This window comes from Stomoxys calcitrans, chromosome 4, assembly GCF_963082655.1.
Source record: "Stomoxys calcitrans chromosome 4, idStoCalc2.1, whole genome shotgun sequence".
In the NCBI taxonomy this organism is placed as follows: domain Eukaryota; kingdom Metazoa; phylum Arthropoda; class Insecta; order Diptera; family Muscidae; genus Stomoxys; species Stomoxys calcitrans.
The window spans coordinates 54,825,635-54,846,543 of NC_081555.1; the positions used below are offsets into that span (position 1 = coordinate 54,825,635).

Sequence of the window (20,909 nt, forward strand, 5' to 3'; positions counted from 1 at the left end):
GAGCATCATATACACTCAGTTTTTGTGCAAAAACCGGTGCCGCCGGCCTCTCACTGAGACTCCGCTAGTTGTCCGCGACTTGCAGCTACTTCGTATGGAGTTTTCCTCTATCTGCAATTTGTGGACGCGCCCGGTAGATATTTGGGCTCAAATGTAAGATATCAAACGGCAAATCAAGCAGGTCTAGAAAACATTCATGCAGACACGGTAGCAGATGCGTTAAATAGCTACCGGGTGAATGTAGTCCTTTGGAGAACGATCGCCTCCTATTGCACATTAAGAAATTGACCTCCCCCGGCAAACCGGAGTAGTCTTGGAATAAAACCATGGATGTTATTGTTACAAGGGATCGCACTGCTTCAAATTTCAGAAAATGGGCGTAAGTTTTGATATTGACTACAATTGGTATGAGTGTTGTGGAATCTGTTACAAGTTTCGTAAATCTGGGTAGGAAATGCGGGTTTTGTGCTTTCAATGTCGTCAGTCGGAAAACAGGCATATTTGGCAGCCTCATACAAATATGGCCAAATCTGGTTTATACTCATGGTCCTTTCAACTCAGTGTAACAACGAAAAAGGGTAGTAAAAGCTATTTCTGGGCTCAAACACTTAAACTTGGGCTCAAACACTAAAAATTTACGTTCCGGCAGATGAAACCGCCTCAACTCCTATAGAGCAAGGATTGATGCCGACGTCTAAGATGTATGCTCCAATTGTAATCAGGGACCACACGATACACGTCACCTGTATAGACTAACTCGACTCAGACCCAGATTCCTGTGGAAGCACCCCATCTTAGTCTCAGAGTTCCTGGATCTTGACAGAATCAAGCAGACAAAATATAGAACACAACAAACTGCTACAACAACAATATATTTGGGGGTGTAGCACAGGGATCTGAAGTGCCGTCTTTCCCCCAAAAGATCTCCAAACAGCACATATATATCCAACATCCGAATATGAGTTTAAAAAAAAGTATTTGGGACTGAAGGACGAATCTGATATAACCTGTCGGGGCCAAGTAACTAAGGTTGCTTCATCTGCTTAAAAGAAAATATACACCGACATTGGAAATATGTGGCCCAATCTGAGATGCAATATCTGTGGCGAGGCTCCGCAAATATGTAAATACATCTATCATTAGGAAAGGGGATTCCATTTCGATTTACTCCCAACAATTCCCCAAGAGGTTCAAAGGAAAGTTACCCATCTAACATTCAAAATTCCTCTGCCTGAGCTTAAATGCTGTTCATTAGATATTTCACTAAAAGCTTTTAAACAGCTGAATAAATATATTATAGGAAATTTTTCCTAAATTCTAAAAGAAGGTGCAATTCCCGGGGTTACCCCACCCCAAAATTATGCTAAAAATGAATATGTATACCAAACGTGTCAATATGGGATTCTAATGAAAGTTATTTCAGAGTTAAGTGCGAATATACATCATTTCATTTATTTTTCCATGTGGCCATGGTGGCCATTTTGACAATCCATTTTGAACACATCAAATTACATTATATACATTTTTAACTCAACATAGTACTAGATCGTCGTTATTTTTAGAGGATCTAGACAAACACGTCCGTCTGTTTGTGGAAATAACCCTACTGCTTTAAGTTAAACAAGTAAAAGCGTGCTAAGTTCGGCCGGTCCGATTCTTGAGAACCCACCACCATGGATTCTGCTAAAATATGGGAGCTATATCTGGTTATAGAAAGATTTGGACTGTAATTGGCGCAGTTGTTGAAAGTCATAACAAATCACTATACGCAAAATTTCAGCCACATCGGATAACAAACGCGGCTTGTAAGGGCTCAAGAAGTCAAATCGGAAGATCGGTTTGTATGGGAGCTATATCAGGTTATAGACCAAATCGGACCGTACTTGGCACAATTGTTGGAAATTGTTACAGAACGCTATCTGCAAAATTATAGCCAAATCGGACAATAATTGCGGCTTGTAAGGGATCAAGAAGTCAAATCGGGAGATCGGTTTATATGGGAGCTACCTCTAAATCTGAACCGATATGGACGATTTGCAATCCCGAACGGCCTACATCAATATTAAGTAACTGTGCAAAATTCCAAGCGCCTAGTTACGCTTTCGACGGACGAAGGAACGCACGGACATGGCTAGAACATCCAGACGTTTAAAAATATATATAATTTATGGGGTCTCAGATGAATATTTCGAGGTGTTACAAACGGAATAACTAGATTAGTATACCTATGGTGGTGGTTATAAAAATGACCTATAACTTGAAATAAAACACTTTATACTGATCTCCCGATGAGAAATCTTCAGTTTATAAAGTGGTATTTCTGACCCAATTTCAATGAACAAATGTGCCGAGTTTGGATAAAGCGAACTCCAAATTTAAGTGCTTTTACTACCCATTTTCGTTGTTACACTGAGTGGAATGGACCATGAGTATGGACCAGATTTGGCCAAATATGCCTGTTTTCCGAATGACGACATTGAACGCACAAAACCCGCATTTCCTACCCAGATTTACGAAATTTGTAAGAGATCCCTTAACACTCATACCAATTGTAGTCAATATCAATTTCCCTTTTTCTGAAACTTGAAGCAGTGCGACCCCTTGTAACAGTAATTTCCATGGTTTTATTCTGCACTCCTAAAGAATACACATAAACTGGATGAAGTGAATTAGTTTTGAGTTATTCCCGGAGATTTTTTATGTAATTAACTTGGTATTTACTTGTTAGTGGTATGATGTTTATGTTGGGACAACATCACCAGAAATTAAGTTCAGTCTACCAACCTATCTAGGGGATAAAAACGTATCAATTTTGGTGGGAACCTACCAAAAACGGCAACACTGGTTAGTTGACATAGTTGGACTCATAACCAACATAAATGCATTGAGCATATCGAGACCTGTCTGTTGACCAAATTTGGAAGGACATTCTTTTTCCACGTACCCATTGTGGCCATATTCTTTGGGACATCTTTTTGGGCTAATATCTTGCATGGCTGGATAGAGCATACCGAGAACTGTCTGCTGACCAAATTTGGAAGGGCCATCTTTTTCCTATGACCACGGGGACACTTTTTCAAAATAATATTTGCTCTTGCCTATAGAAAATTAGTTCAAAGTCTCACATGTAAGGGGCTTTGGTGATTTTAGTCTCGGCGAGTTATATTCGAATTTATTTTCACATAATTTTATAACAATAACTTGTATTTTTTCTTTTTCAGATGAGATAAAAGCACATAATGGCAACGTCACTTGTTTGGATGTTGGTGAAACAGGCCGTGTTTTAGTTACCGGTGGCAATGATCGCAATGTCAATTTGTGGGCAATAGGACAAACAGAATGTTTTATGGTAGGCAATATTTGGTGTGCTTGTTTAACAAAGAAGAAACATCGCATTGATACATCACATTGATCATTACATTTTCGTTTTGTATTGCAGTCATTGACGGGCCACAACCGACCCATAGATTGTGTTCGTTTTGCCTACAATGATGACTTTGTATATTCTGCTGATGATATAGGTATCATCAGGCGGTGGGATCTAAATGCCCAAACAATATGCTCCACACTGAATGGTCATATGAAAAGTGTGAGGACCTTGGATTTCAACCCGTCAGGAGAATATGTTGTGTCCGGAAGCAATGACACCACAGTAAGGTAAGCCTTTCAAATCAATAAAATAGTTCGAAGATCTGGAGGAGTGACCAACAGGACGAGATTTAAGTAGGCTTGCCAAGTCCCCAAAGCATGAAGATGGGAAACTCTGTACTATAATTCGGGATTAGTCGGGATTTACCAACAAGGTCAAAATTCAAATTTTATTAAAAAAAAAAACAAGTAAATAAAAATTCTTTTCATATGAAAATTGAAAATAATCGGTTAAAACTCAAGGCTTCTAGAGACTCATAAAGCCAAGTTCATTTTATATGGAAGGTATATCCAAATTTGAACCATGAACAAATTTGAAAATGGCTCTTGCAATTTCCAGCGACCCACATCAGTAAAAAGTAATTTTGCAAAATTTTAAGCGGAGCCCTTCATCCGTACAAACGCTATCTTGATTTTGATAGAAGGACGGACAGGCGAACCGAATATCGAAAAAATACCATACTCTTTGTGTTGTGCCCCATCCCCCAGAACGCCCCACAAACCGGTCATGTTTGCCGACTCTTGAAAATGGAGCTCAAATGAAGGGTATTTGGGAGTAGACCATGAATCTGACATCAACATTCGGATCCAACTGTCTAGGGGACGTCCAGCCATCATAACAACCCCCAAGTAGGACGTATTTGCTCACCAAGACAATTTGGGTCTTGAAGACGGTGGAGCTCGATATTCAAAGTTTTTAGGGCCATACCCGAAACCGGACATATTTGCTGGCTTTTTCAATAAGGGGTTTAAGTGAATGATATTTGAGGTTAGAAAACGAATTTGAAATCCAATTTTGAGGCCAATGGCAATATTGGGTTCAAATATATGAGAATAGAGCACGTTGCTGATATATTTTTACCGGTAACGAATGAGACTGAAGTTCTGTGAATATACAAAATTGAATACGTATGTACACTTCTGATTCGTTCAATATTTGTGTTGCCGACAAAAGTCGGGATTTTCTCCCACTTTTTGTCAAATAGTCCCGATCATCTGGCAAGCCTAGATATAAGAAATATTTCATTGCGCAGCATACTCAATATCGGGAAATGTAATCAACATAAAGCGAAAATATGCTCTAATTAAAAATTCTTATTCAACCATAATTATTAATTTTTCCTATTGGCCTACAAGAACTCCTATATGCACGGAATACATTTAAATTTGAAATTGCAAAGATAATATATGCATAAAAATGTGTTTAGGTTGAAATGTCACAATGAGATATTCGCCAGGTAAGGCTAAGGGAATAAGAAATTTAGAGTAGCCTGAGCCAAACCAAGAGACTGTCTCTCTCCTTATTCGTGAGAGACTCAGGACCAGTCGTAATAAGCCTCTCAATATACTTTAGACGGAGGCCACCGTAGCGCAGAGGTTAGCATGTCCGCATATGACGCTGAACGCCTGGGTTCGAATCCTGGCGAGACCAACAGAAAAAATTTTCAGTGGTGGTTTTCCCCTCCTAATGCTGGCAACACTTGTGAGGTACTATGCCATGTAAAACTTCTCTCCAAAGAGGTGTCGCACTGCGGCACGCCGTTCGGACTCGGCTATAAAAGATAGGCCCCTTATCATTGAGCTTAAATTTGAATCGGACTGCACTCATAGATATGTGAGAAGTTTGCCCCTGTTCCTTAGTGGAATGTTCTTTGGCAAAATTTGCACATATTTTAGACCAGTGGTAAACAAAATTTAAATCTCCTTTGCGCGACCGTTGATTCTCAGTTTACATGTATTGTTATTCTCTTGGTCTCAGTCGTTGTCAAGACCGCAACGAATGCACATGCGCATGGATTTGCGGATCTGTTTTGTGTTTTCGTTTTAAAAACAATTTTTTATTTGATTAAGCGCTAGATAAGGAAGGAAATACACTAATATTGTTTAATATTACGTTTTCTTTTAAAAAACATCAATCTTTTTGTCAGATAAATGAAGTTTCATTAAAAAAGAGAAATATAAGAAAGCAAATTAATAAGCTCTCAGAAAAACACAAAACAAAATACTAAAGCAGTGTTAAATTGCTCAACGTTTTCAGCCGCTGGTGATAAGTATTCCGCAACTATGTTTGAGGCGCACGTATCGACAAGGCCAGAAGCGCCTTTCTTAAACTCAACAAAGTTTGGGTATTCAGTTACATCTCACATAATACAAAAGTCAGTATCTTCAACAAGATCAGCCTTTATTCTGCTTATGAAACGTCCAGCCAACCCCAACTCTCCACATTTTGCTCGCTCTCTGCTACTACCAAATAAAGTACACGACGACTTCCACCAACAAATTGTGCAAATTTGCACAAATTTTTTAGTACGCGAACACTCTTAAAGTAGATTCCGTCCTGCGTGATATTCAAGATGGTGTCAACAAAAACAAACAACAACTAATATAAATATGAATTGTGCTTACAACAAAATTAATGCGAAATCCAACAACTGCTGTTTATAAAACGGTTTCAACACTTTGTTTTTAGGTAGCGGCGGATTGGATTTTGTTAAGAGAAATAATATTCAGTTGAAAGGCTTAGATGCAATGTGTCTAGTGCGAACAGTACACAGAATGAGATATCGGGGTACTGTTCCTTACCTGTGACATTTAAAAGAGTTACGAAGTCGTTATCCAATGCTGAGCGTCAATATGAAGAGAGACTATAAAAAATTGTCACCACACGACAAATATGCGATACAAACTTAGATGAAATCGGAAAGCTTTACGGTATCATACAGAAAAATTAATAAAAGAATAATACCATAATAAAGCCAATAGAAGAAAATAGCAAGAATGTGTGTGAGTAAACAAAGCAAAGTTCCATTTGCAGAGGCTTTAAAATCACAAACGACATTGCCAGAGGAAAAAAAGTTCCATTGATCGTAAAACCTAATGAGAAACAAGGTGATAATACTAAGGAAAGGGCAAATGCTAATGGAAAAGAAATGAGTGAGAACTATGAAATAAAAGTTCCACATCAAATTGATATGAGAATAAATATAACGAATGTGAGGAATTAATAAAATCAATAAAAGGACAGAACCTTTTATTGAATAAGGCTTATACAAAAGTGGAGAGTGTATGATTAATAATCTAAAAATAAGAGTTTGCGTATAATAAAATAATAAAGGAGAAAAAAATAAATGGGGGATGGGATAGATATAGAATTTTTGATGGAACTGGTATACTCCAATGTTTTATACAGCTACGAAGCTTTTGGAAATACATTGGAGAATTTATACGAGCTAGAAAATGATATAATTTTAGCAGTCGACTTTAACATTGATTGGAACAAGGAATTATATACCAAACTGAGGATTTAATAGACTATAACTGAAAATGGCTTAATACAAGCGATGGACAATTATGCACGAGTTACACCACATTCAAGGATGATAATTGATTTTGTTATTGAAAATAGCCCAAATATATCGACAAAGACTGATATAAATGATAAAATATGAAATCATAAACCAATAAACATGATAATTTAGAATACACATATAAAAACGAATTTTAATGTCATAAAAAATCTAGAAAATGCTTAGAAAACACAGTAAAAATATTTGCTATCTCCAAAATAATAGGATTGGATGGTCCAAAACCTTATAAATGGTTTAATAATGAGTTAAAGTACAAAACCATAAAATAAATAAAAATTCTCAATATTAGAGAACATGGCTTCAGCTAGGTATCGATAAAAAATGAATATAAAGTAGAGACTCAGATCGAAAGACATACATTTCCAATAGAATAAATAGTAGCAAAAATCAGAAACAGAAGTGGAAGGAAATTAAAAACCTTGTCCTAAAAAAACCCCAAACCTGTAATAAGGACTGATTTTCAACAATCAAGAATGCAACGATAACAATAGTATAGTAAATGGTTAGATTAGGTTAAAAAAGCAGCCTGTCATTAGACATAATTAGACGTTTTCATCCATTGTGATACCACAGGAACAGACAAAGGAAGATGCTTTCTAGTTCCTACCGTTGAACCATCCAGATCGCTTTAGGTTAGGTTGAAAAGAAGGCGTGGATATTAATCCGCCCCATGCCACTATGGACATAAACTCAAACTAGTAATCGGCTTGTTGTGCGCTCTAAAAACTAAAAAGTAACCTCGAAAAAGAAAATTTTGTTTCGCTGTTCCACAGTGTTGGTCCCCCACGCCTTTAAATCAGACAGCGTCGACACGAAAGGCTTCGGATTAACCAATTTTATTGAGGGCGGTTCTCTGTTCTGTTCTCACAGTCAAATTGTCTGCCCTTTCATTCTCCCTTACTCCATTATGGCTTGGCACCCATACGATGCGGATTGTGCCATCCTCAGAGAAGGCGTTAATCTCCATCTTACACTCGTGACCTTATCTTCCTGGTTGTTATTGCCCTTATGGCCATTTTACTGTCCTTGAAGATGTTCACACTCGACGTCCTCGCGTTAGTACCACACCACCTCACGCATTCCGTGAACGCTCGGATCTCCGCCTGTAGGCCCGTATTATGGTCAGGCAGTCTTAAACAGATCCCAGTCCCTGGGTTCTCAATGTAGACCCCCAGGCCCACTCTGTCCTCTAGTTTTGATCCATCCGTGTAACATGATCTTCCAGATGACAATAATACGTCAGTCCGAAACTGTGCCACTGGCAGCAGTGTCTCGCACTCGACCTCAAGTGTCATCTCAGGTATCTGCTCGCGGTAAAATCGAGGCGATCCGTATGAGCTGCTCCCAACCTCAATCCATTCCCCCATCGCCTTAAGTCTCATAGCCGCAATGGCTGTGTCACACTTAATCTCTATGAGAATGGGTCGCATATCTAGGTTAGTCTCCAGTGCCTTAGTGGACGTGGTCCTCATCGCTCCGTTTATGCCAAGACAATATGTGGACTATCCTCGGATTCAGCCTACGGTCCGTGCCCAACATCTGTGAGGCTTCTGAGTACGCTCCGGAATGTGACACTTCCAATTAAGTTTCCTACCCAAGATCACTCCTATGTATTTGACGTGGTGCGTCAAATTGGCCTACCTTTGTCTTCCTCGTGAAAGGGGATATTTCAGCCTTCTCCGGGTTTACATTGAGACCCCTGCGTCTAGCGCAGTCATATGCCATATGTAAGCCCCTTTCGACCCTTCTGCATAGCTGGTTCGCATCCTTGCCCCTAACATCGTCTGCATAACAGACAGGTTCAAATTCCTCCTCTGACAGCATCTGTAATAGGTTATTAATGGTGGTTGTTGTTATTGTTATTGTTGTTGTAGCAGTGTATTATACACTGATGCGACAGCCCTTGCCGATGAAGAACTCCATCGGGTCAATCCGGTACGTACAACCGGATGACGTCACCTAAAAGGGTAGGGATGCCCTGTGCCAATTTCTCCCTTATATTTATGTCATGGGACCCGCAATTTATCTAGTCTCTGAGGACCCGGTACTGCTCTAAGGATTGGATCAATGTGTCGGTCTGCACATTGATATCGCCCTCTTGATGTCAAGGCAAACCGCCAATGTGAACGTCTAGGCATCGAAGGATTCCTCTATTTTATGCACACACTCGTGCTGGGCAATCTCTACCTTCCCTTCCCTTTGCTGTTTGTATTTGAGCAGTTTACTGGTTGTCATATTCTTTATCATAGTATCTACAATACGTTCCACGGTTTTAAGTAGAAAGGACATAAGGGTTGTAGGTCTGTAATCCTTTGGTGTCGGATAACTTGCCTTGTCGGGCTTGGGTATAAATACCAATTGCATCCTGCCAGGCTTTTGGAGTATATAATAGACGCCAGATAGTCTGCCTCATTTTGTAGTAACGCCGGAAATATTCCATCAGGTCCGGGTGACTTAAATGGTTTGAAGCTCCTTAAGTCTTCCTTGACCATAAATTCCGTTATGATAAACCTAAGATCAAACTCATTATTCCAAGATTTCGGAGTCTCCGTGTGTCCCGTCGTTCCCTGTGAAAAATGGGTTTTCATCGAAAGCCTCGACATGTCCTCCGTTTTCTCTGCTCTCTCTCCCATGTCGTCTACTAATGTTTCATTTTGGACATGGGTTTTTGAGAGAAACTTTTTCATCTTGGTGGCGGGATGAAAACGTCCAGGAGAGACGTTTTGCCGCTCTAGTAATCTTATTGTATTCCTTTAGCCTTGTGTGCCTGTCTCGCTCCGGTGCAGGTTTATCTGGATGACCTCAATCATTGGTCCTCCATTAGAAGGGCTTCTTGGGAGTGGGTGATGGTCTTATCGTCTGCTTCCTGTGTTTAGGCTGCGTTGAGTTTCCGTCACTGCATTGCCTGATGTTTTAATAGTAGGATCTTTGCATATCCAAGTCTTCCGAATCTTGAGAAAGTAGGTAATGGCCCCATCATCGGATCCCTGTTTCTTAGGGTGTATTGAGTTTACCGTCCCTGCATTGCCTTATAATTTAATATAAGGATCTTCTAGTCTTCCAAATCTTGAGTTAATGGGCTTCTTGGGAGTAGGTCGGCTCCCTGTGCGTTATGCGGTATTGTGTTCTCTGTCATTGCACTGCCTGATGTTTCAGCATTAGGATCTTTATCCATCTTAGTCTTCCTAAAGTCGAGAAAGTCGTTGATGGTTCCGTCGTCGGGTCTCTATTCGTTAGGCTTTGTTGGGTCTCTCGCCCCTGATCTGCCTGATGTTTAAGTATTAGGATATTTGCTTATCCTAGTCCTGCCAATTTGAGAGAGTCGGTGATTGTCTCGTCGTCGGTCCCCTGTCCGTTAGGCGGTATTGAGTGTCCCGCATGATGGTTCAATATGAGGATATTTCCCTATCCTCGTCTTCCCAATCTTGAAAAAGACTTCCATGGCCCGGAGTGCGCTATGTATTTAGTCTTAGCCAAACTTGTCATGGAGACATGATCAATGCTCACCACAATTAGAGTTCCTTCCTCCTTCTACACCCTGTGGAAAACCTACCATTTCTCCACAACCAAATCTTTGTTTGCTTGTTTAAAACTTCCATCATGCGTTCTGTCGCGATTTCGCCGCCCACATTCTTGATGAAGACTGCCGCCTTTGTGATCATAAGAATGCCCATCTTTCTCACAAGTTCGAGCTTTTCGCCCCAGGGAGTGTGTATACTACCAATGAGCTTTTTGACGGTGTCAATACATTCCGCTAACGGAATAAACGCGCAGCTCATAATTCGTACGGGTGGACCCCCTTCAGAAATTTGAACACATGTTCGATAACTCGTTCGTTTACCAAATACCTCACCTGGGACCGACGATCTGATGAAATCCTACCGGATGCACAGCCGATATCGAAGAGTGCATAAGTCATCTCATCTCTGTTGTGCTTCCTTGCCACTCCGGCGTAAGAGGGTGGCTACTTACCTTTTTTAGCGACAATCTTCTCCTTTCGTAAAGGCTGTAACATCCTTTTGGAAGTCACAGTCCTCCATGAAGACTCAAAGGCTGTGCGCGCTTCCTTCGTTGCTGTTTCGACTTTGTCTCTCTCCGCAGGACACTGTCTGCCAAGAGTGTTATGCTCTTCGGGAGATCTGATTATCTTTCCAGCTTCCGTAGAAGTGCCTGGAATGTCAGTTTTATCCCTTCCAGCATCCTGCGCTCTCGCCCGATTGCGCCGCCACTACATACTCTGTCTCCTTCGTCGTGCTTTCTTGGTCTGCTTGTGAGCCATCAAAGCCATCGCTCACTTCTGCCGTCTATCTATCGCTATCCTCATCTCTCGATTCGGTTGTGCGCTTAAAGCATTACTCTCGACTACAGGTGCCAAGGCACCCCCACCTATAGGGGGGTGAACAACATGCTACCGCGGCTGTTGGGTCTTTGGAGTCCGTTTTGAAAGGCTTTAAAATTTTTCCGAGATACGGATTTTTTTCTTCGGATTGCTTTTAAAAGCCCAACAACCTACGAATGTTCACATCCACTAAATCAAACAGTCTCATAGAAATGAGAATCTAAAGTGGAACTCCTTCTGACTGCCAGTGCGGCACACACAGACAACAGATGTTCTATAGTCTCTACTACATCGACGTCCTTATTACGTCCTTAATTTACTGGCCTTTTCGCCATCGTGTGGTAAGGTTTTTCTACCTTTAAAATGAAAATGACCTTGGTGTCCCTCCATTCCACAGGTATATACAACTTGCTGATACAAGCGGAGTATATCTCCCGAAGCCAAGGAGCCAGTCTGTTGGTCACAGCTTGTAATTCAAGCGCTGATACATCATCAGGTTTGATAAAAAGTACTGTACCACTATTCCGGATAGAACCTATTGGAACTACGATATCCCTGGTAATAGAAGTTACGTAGACTTCTATACGGATTGTTCCAAACTAGACGACCAGGTGGGCTTTGGGCGTGCTCTAAAGATCTAGAACTGGTCATATCGAAAAAGTTTTCAGGACCAGGCCCGAATGATACATGGTTAAAAGGAGGGAGCTTTGAGCATTCCAAAGCTATGTGGCCTAATCTAGACTTGAAGAGGTCTACCGCTTTGCTGTCACTGGCTAGAACAGACGTCTCAATCATTGTGTGTATCATGATAGGTCACTGTGTAAACGAAAAACATGCTGACAGACTGAAGGTTTGCCAGTAAAGACTTGCAGAAGCTGTGAGGACATCGAAGAAGAAGAGACTGGAGAACACCGTCTGTGTGTGTGTCTCGCACTAGCAGTCAGAAGGAGTTGCACTTTAGGTTCTCATTTCTTTTAAAACCTGTCTGATTTAGCGGATGTGAACATTCGCAAATTATTGTGTTTTTTAAAGCGAATTGGATGGTTCAATGATAGGAACTAGAAGGCATCTTCCTTCTCCTGTTCCTGTGGTATCGCAATGGACGAAAAAGTCTAAGTGAGGCTGATGGCAGGCTGCCACTTAAACCTAACCTAACATAGTCCGAAATTGATACAAGTGGCACACAAAATGAACAAATAAAAAAATTACAAAAAAAGTGTCATTAAAGCGCATATGAGATAATATATATATATATATATATATATATATATATATATGTATATTTAATAGAGATATATCTAAAACTGATTCGATGTTGGTAAAATATTTTGTACATATTAAGACCTCTTATGTCTCATGTCAAATTTTATAAAGATAGTACCATATTTATAACGGTTTCAGCCATAAAACAGTATATGATCGGCAACTGCAGCCATAGAAGCTCATATCGCATGAACAATATTTAGCACTTAAAAAAGTGCTAATTTTTTGTGGTGTCGGGATTCATAACATAACTCATCGTGCAAAATTTCGAGAGAAACGGAAAACAAATGACGATATTATTATAATCGGAGCAACACTGAAAAAGTTAGGCTGAGCTGGTTAATTAATTTGTACATTTGCGCTGTCCAGAAAAATCCTTTATATGATACATTTTGAGGAACGTTTGAAAAATATCAAATTTGCATATACCACAGGGATAACACCCTATCATAGTTTTTCTAGAATCAGTAAATTAAATCAATAGGGTGATCAAGCAAACTTTATGGATAGAGCACTTAAATAAAGGTGGAAAGGGTACCTTCCACAGTGACTGATCTGAATGTGGTACATTGCAACAAGTAATGCACGGTTGTCATGTAATAGAACATAATCTAAAAAAAAACAGTGATAATTAAGTTTAAGTAACTTGGAGTTGATTTTCTATGATAGACCGCCAATTTATCCATGAAAATATGAAAAATAAAGAAAGCGTTTTCGTTGTAATTGGCACCTGTATTTATACATATTGCCTATAATAGAATTCATTGTTTGTTTTTATTCACTTGATTTGATTTTGTCATTATTGCGTTTTATAATTATTACGGATTATTTTGAAAAGCAAGTTCAAATTCTAAAAGTTTTTATGGAAGGGAACAAATCAAGCACAATTTGTTGTGGTTTTACACTACATCTATTATTGATATAACTTTGGTGTGGGCTGCATTTGAGTGGTTTCTTACAAATTTCAAATAATTTCGCTAACGTATTGTCATACATACTTTACAAGTTGATTGTAGTAGATAAGTACATATAACATACACGAAAGGGCAAGGGTTTAACACGTATGGGTTTAATATCAACTTATGGACTATATTTGATGTCATAATTCTATTTTACATAGCACATTTCAGCTAAATCGGCAAAAAGAGACATTTTGGGAGATTAAGAATTCAAATCTATTTATGGGTCTATCTGGGTAGCATTTGTTGTTGCTGTTAGAGGTTTTAAATATGCCACAAATACATTTTTTGCTTTATATATGGACTACATTTATGTAAGAACCTATTTATGCTGGTCTTACTGAGGTTGTTGGGGTATATTTCATATTCCTACCCTTTACCAGAGAGTTGCAACCGATGCCTTTTTTTAACACTCCGGTGTTACTCGCAAATGTCGGTGGCGGTTAGTAAAATCTCAAAATTCATGCGTGCTTTTATTTTAATACAAATACAACAAAACACACTACTAATATTGGTGGCGATGTTTAACCAGTCAGCAACGCATGAACGCGGTATTAAAGAAACGCATGTCGTCAAATACGAAGACCGAGTAAAATTGCAATCACATTCCTAAGAATCAATGTTGAAGACATTCGCGTTTATATTACATGTATTTGGCGATTTATTTATAGCAGTTTTGGTAAGACATGCGTTTTTTGAGATCCGTTTTAAAGTTTTATATTATGATGCTGAAAATGTGAGTTTAGGTTAATTGGATTATACTACAATTTAGAAGTTTTATTCATAACAGTACATGGTATGCAAAAAGTTACCAGATTTGCTGACATTTCATTTTTAAAGTGCAATTAAAAATAACGTTACCTTTTTTCTGATTTTTCGAAACGTTGTATTTTGTTTATTCAGTTGGTTATTTTTTTTGTAAATAAAAAATTTTCGTAAATTTGTCAAATTATAAATTGACAATGAAATAAAAATTAAATTAGAATATAAAAATTAATTGATTCAACAATTTTTTAATTGAATATTAATTTTTTTTTATTTACAGTCGTAATTAAAATTGTTGCAATTTTCAATTAAAAAATTAATTGATTCAATTAATTTTTTTAATAAATCCAAAGTAATTTTAAATCACAATCATGACTGAAATATATTTAATTTTCAATTAAAATATAATTCAATCCTTCATTTTTTTAATTAAATCGAAAAATGCTTGAATTACAGATTTGTGCTGGACCTAATATCTGCAATGTAGCTTTCAATTGATTTTACTTAGGCACCATATAACATATCGTCCCCACGATATAACTGGGAGAAGATTTCAGAGGTCCTTGCGTCCCACATTACGGTAAATTTATAGCAATCCCATGTCAGCCGATTCTACGAACCGAATTTCAAAAATGAACTTTAAAATATTTCAAATTGGATCAATTATTTGAAAATTTCAAAATTTTCTATAATTTTTATACTCACCACCGAAGGATGGTGGTATATTTATTTTGTTATTCCGTTGGGAACACATCGGAATATCCATTTCCGACCTTATAAAGTATGTATATTCTTGATCGTCGTAAAAATCTAAGACGATCTATTCAAGTCCGTCCGTCTGTCTGTTGAAATCACGCTTTAGTCTTTAAATAATGAGATATTGAGCTGAAACATTGCACAGATTCTTTTTTTTTTGTCCATAGGCAATTTAAGTTCGAAGATGGGTTATATCTGACTATATCTTGATATAGCACCCATATAGACTGATCCGCCGATTTAAGGTCTTAGGTCCATAAAGCCACATGTATTATCCGATTTTGCTGAAATTGGGGACAGTGAGTTGTAATAGGCCACTCGACATCCTTCTTCAATTTGTCCCCGATCGGTCCAGATTTGGATATAGCTGCCATATAGAACGATATCTCGATTTAAAGTCTTGGCCCCATAAAAGGCGCATTTATAAGTTCGCTGAAATTTGCACACAGTGACTTATGTTAGGCTTTTCAACATCCGTGTCGTATATGGTTCAGATCGGTCTTTATTTGGATATAGCTACCAAAAAGACCAATTTTTTGTTTTACAAATTGAACAATGACTTGTACTTATTAGACCACTCAATGTGCGTGCAGAATTAGGTCCAAATTGTCACACCGGATTTATATGGAGGCTGTTCCTTAATGAAATTTTCATGGGCAAATCTGCAATTTGTTATAATTCTTAATGCACCATGTGTCGTATTTGGGAGGCCATCGTGGCGCAAGCGTTAGCATGACGCCGAACGCCTGGGATCAAATCACGGCGTGAACATCAAACAATTTTCAGCGGTGGTTACTGGCTACGTTTCTAAGGTATCCTGCGATGTTAAAAATTCTCTACAAAGTGGTGTCGCTATGCGGCATGCCACTCGGACTCGGCATAAAAATGGAGGCCGCTTATCATTGAGCTTGAACTTTAATCGGACTGCATTCATTGATATGAGAGGAGTATCCCTTAATGGAATGTTCATGGGAAATTTAGTAGTAAAAGTATGTGCCGTAGTTGATGTGGGTTTTTGGGGTCATGAGTGCACTTCACATACCAAATTTTGTCCCACGAAAATAACACCCCAAATCTAAAATGAAAGTATCTCCCAAACAAGTAAAGGGAGAACAAAAAAAAAACTATTGAGGCCTATTATGTATTTTGAAGACATTTGTTATGCTGCTTTTGCGACCAACATTTTTTTCGGTTTTTTAAAGTAAATCTAAATTTATGACTTAAACTCATTTTACTGTGGTGCCTTATTTCACAACTTTGGGGCTTAAATGTATTCATTTTATTACAAAAAAAAAAACAAATTAGGGAAGGGTCAGTGCTAATAAGTTCCGCGTGCAGCAGTAGTCGGCACTTTTGTTTTAAACTCAAATTACTAAGCATATGTAAAACTTTCTATTAAAAAATGGCCAATAAACGTCAATACTATCCTTGGCTCTCCTTGTGAGCAAACATATTTGAGCTGAGATTAAGGCAGAATTTAGCTTTTGCTGAGAGGGTGTCCATCAAAAAGTTCGAAAGTGCCTGTTCTCAAGAAAAAATTAGTGAAAATATCAACTTTATAAGTTAAGAAAGCAGAGAAAATTTTAATATTTTTAATCACAAATGATTTTTAACGGTAAAGAAAAATTAGAAGAATTTGTAGTCCTAAGAATTATTAATATTTTTTTATTCGATGCCGCCTTCAGGGACCATAAAAAGTGGATTTTCCAGAAGTCGGCATTTGAGTGCCGAGGGGAAAATGGTTCTTCTGCGCCCTACAGAAATAGAATGGCAGATCGATTTATAAGGAAAATATATTAATATATTGTCCGATGTAGTCTATCTTCGAAATTACCCCGCCCATGGACGCAATCATAATCTGTAATATGTTGAAGGCCTCCGTGGCACATAAGTTACTTGTCCGCCTTTGAATCTCAATCTCCGGGTACGAATCCTAGCGAAGAAATCCGAAAAAATTTAACTTTAATGCTATAATCAGATGCAGCCTCCTAAAATTATAAGCTGAAAACTGGTACAGATTATTTTTTTAGCCCATTTTCGAAGAACATCTTTATACAGCCCCTTTATAACCGATTACCCAGATTACAGCTCACAAAAGGAGTATTTTTTACACAATTTGATCGCTCCTTTTTTCGAAATTTCCAAAAATGTGTTATATTAGATATCCTTTTATTGAAAATGCTCTATATTGTATTATAGTTTGATAAAGCTGCCACATAAATCGATATCGCAATTTAAGGTTTTGAGCATATTTCGCAAAATTTTGCATGAATGTGTTGTAGAGAGAAGAGAGAGGGGGAATGATACCCCCTATATTAGCGTCGAATACGGTCCATATCGTACCGTATTTGGATAAACCTTCTACATAGATATACTTCTCGATTGAGCTTCATGGTCTCATAAATGGCTTATTTTTTAACCGGTTTCTCTGAAATTCGGATAGTTGGGTCATATTGACATTTCTACATCCTTTCCTAATACGGTCCACACCAAATCTTAGTTGAATATAGCTTTTATATATACCGTTCTTCAGATGAGAAAAATCCCAATGGTTGTGGGTATCTAATTTTTGGCGAGCTTTTGAATTTATTTTGCCTTATTTTTTCGCATTAAGTATGTGATTTAATAAAATAAAAACTGTTTAAAAAAAATCGTCTGTAATTTTCTTTAATAATCAATACTTTCTTTACCAAAATACTGTATGCCGACTTTAGGAACATGTTATGACGAACATTGGAAAATACTGCCGACTACTGGTGAAAAATCATTTTTTTTTTAATTTAAAATTTCACAAAATTAGTAAAGAAAATTGGGATTTATGGTCAAAACATCTAAAACAAAACAAAATTTCAAATAGTAAAAACCATATTTCAATTGAATTGGACATTTGTACCCGAAAGGTGGATGGCAATATCCTTAAACTGCCGACTACTGGTATACTTACCATATATTTTTTAAAATGTAAATAAAAGTTATCAACAAAAAATTATTTTGAGTTAGTAGTTTTAATTGCAAATTTCCAATCTAATGATTAATTTGCAATCAATAATTAATTTTCTAAATTTATTATACAAATGTAAATTTTAATTTTAATTGCAATAAAATAAAATATTCTTTATACCAATGTACACTTTAATATTTTATGTCTTATGTTCACCCTGAGGCGCTTTCTGTCATATACAAATATTGAAAAATATTTATAATAATCGCAAGATTTTTGGAAAATTTTTCGACACTTTGGCATTATCAATAGAGTAAAAAAATATTTTCAAAACCATTGTGAAAAAAATTTAAAACTGCTGCGCTCTCAGCCGTTTCAAAAAACATAAAATAGTACGAGTTTAGAATGTTTTTCGACTGCGCCGCTGTCCAGCATTTCCTAAACTATCAAAAAATATTTTCAAAAAAGCTCAAGAAAATTAAAAATGATCGCGCTTAACGTGTTACAGGCCTGTTCCATTTCTACGGAATTTGCGAATACAAATCGTAATACATTCCTGTGATTCATAGGTTGACTCTACCATTTTACCTTCTTTAGAGGAACTTTTAAAATAACAAAATTATTATACACTCTTAACAATATTTGTTCTCATTTCGTTCTTTTTTTCTCTTTATAATAATGAAATTCGAAGCGATAATCCCATTTTGCCACACCGCCGTTTTTGGCGGTATGAAATAAGGCCCAATGCTATAAGGCCCAAAACGGAAAAAATAATAAGACCCCAAAATTAAAAATTAAATAAGGTCGCAATGAAATGAAAAAAAACCCAAATTAATTTAAATCAGACCCCAAACTTGGTGGCATTATTTCATTTTAAATAAAACGTCATAAATTAAAATTGAATTCGCAAAATTCTAGAAATTGTGGTTATCGGAACAGGCCTGTCTATCAGATAAAAACGTAGTTTGATGCATTTGCTATGTAAATTTCTGGCCTAAAATTGAAAATGCAAATTTTTATCATTAAAAATGGTTTCATTGTTCTTCAAATTTTCCCCCAGCATGATTTATACATTATTGCATGCGCTCAAAACAATTATTGAAGCAATTTTCCACTCCAATTGAACCAACCAATGCTTCACCCGATATTCTGGCGACGGAAATCTTTGGGCGCGCATTTATTTCTCAATGTGCGGAAATAAAAAGAAGTCATTGGGTTCCAAGTCAGGGCTGCAAAGCGGATAACCCATCAGTTCAACGTTTTGGGCGGTCAAAAGGGCATTGGTTTGAGTCGATGTGTGGGGGCCCGCAGTGTCATGGTTAACAATGACTCGTCTTCTCTTGTTCGTTTCTCGAATTTCTCCTAAGACATGAGACAGCCAAATTGCGATGTACCGCTCAGAATTGACCGTCCTACTTTGCTTAAGCGTAACAGTGGCCACATGACTTGCTTCTTCTACGAACAACTTTTGTTGGATTTAGCTCGACTTCGAAGACCACGATTTATTTTTTCGGGCTCATACGCATATATTCACGATTCGCCACCTCTGCCGATCTTATAAACGTATTTTGAAGCACCGCGACCGTATTTTTGTGCCTCTTTTTCACGGTATGTCAGATGGCGATTTTCCATTGTATGTTCAGGCACGGCATTAATGTTCTTTTGTACAATGGCCGTTTTAAGACGACCTTCAAGTAATTCGTCTTTGAGCAAGCGTCGGACACGATTGAATTCATCCAATCAGTTTTTCACAGTGCTACAGGATGGTGCTTCACCGCCATACAAAGATTTAAGCTTATCAATGCATTCTTGTCGTGATAATCCACATCGAAAGTTGTGAAAACTGGTAGCACCAAATTGTTCACGAGTTTTTCATTTCACTGTTAACAACACAAATGATGATCGTACGTCAAAACGTTCTGAGAACGATTATGCTAGAAAATGTCAAACTTTCAATAGAAATGTCAGATTGCGTCTGGCAACATTTTAAGATTGGAGAGATACGGACGCACACGCACAGAAATAATAGCAAATACAATTTTATTCGGTTTCTATTCATTCTTACCATATATTTATAATTAATTTTAAGGTGGACGGAACTGTGGACTGTGGGGAGAAATTTCAAATGATGGCAACACTGTCACTGTTTTGGCATGTCTGCTTTTTTGTGTGCAGAACACATGCTGTAACCGCAACCACTGTCATTGTCATCGCAGATTGTATTTGTTTGTTGCTTGATGTTGCAGATTTGCTTTAAAAAAAGTGAGATCGATGACTCTACCATCCCGATATAAATCATCTCTCTCTTGGTTCTATTTAAAGTTCAATGTGTGAATACACTACCACTTCAGTTTATTAGACAAGAGGTCACATCAATGATTCCATCTATCATTGCTAGTCGTTTCTTTAATAAAGAGTCATCTATCAATTCAAAACCTTAGGAAAACAGATGTGAATAACGTTTGTTTTTTTGTGGTCAGCAGTTATTGGAAAATATGCTAAGCCTTAATATTTATTTACCAACCACCGAAGGTTGTCATTCCGATAACAATACATCAAATAATTAATTTTCGGCCATTGTCTTTATTTAATCTTGGTCGACAGAAAATTTTAAGTCGATCTTGCCACGTTCTTCCGCTTGTCTATTGCAACTACACTACAAATTTTAAAATAGTAGCTATTAAGTATAGAAACTAGGAGCAGGGTGTATTTTTCTTCTAACCTTCCGCCATCCCGTTGCTACGTTCTTCAGTAAAATACCGCTCGGTTCTGTCTTTTGCAAGATAGTACATAGTATATCATTTGCTTGGTTCGGTCTGTTTGACTTTACCGCCCAGATTACCTTTCCCTCTGTAATTAAGTCCTTACCC

At 37.7% G+C, this 20,909-nt stretch overlaps 1 protein-coding gene across 6 annotated transcripts in view; it reads left to right on the top strand.

The window, feature by feature from the left end:
* Window positions 1–20,909, top strand: part of LOC106092761 (katanin p80 WD40 repeat-containing subunit B1) — a 121,632-nt gene that overhangs the window by 9,009 nt on the left and 91,714 nt on the right. For all 6 annotated transcript variants that reach the window (XM_059366192.1, XM_059366194.1, XM_059366196.1 and 3 more), the window contains 2 exons: window positions 3,222–3,349; window positions 3,440–3,657. In XM_059366192.1, the coding sequence (XP_059222175.1) occupies window positions 3,222–3,349; window positions 3,440–3,657 (346 nt within the window). The remainder of the gene's footprint in view (window positions 1–3,221; window positions 3,350–3,439; window positions 3,658–20,909) is intronic.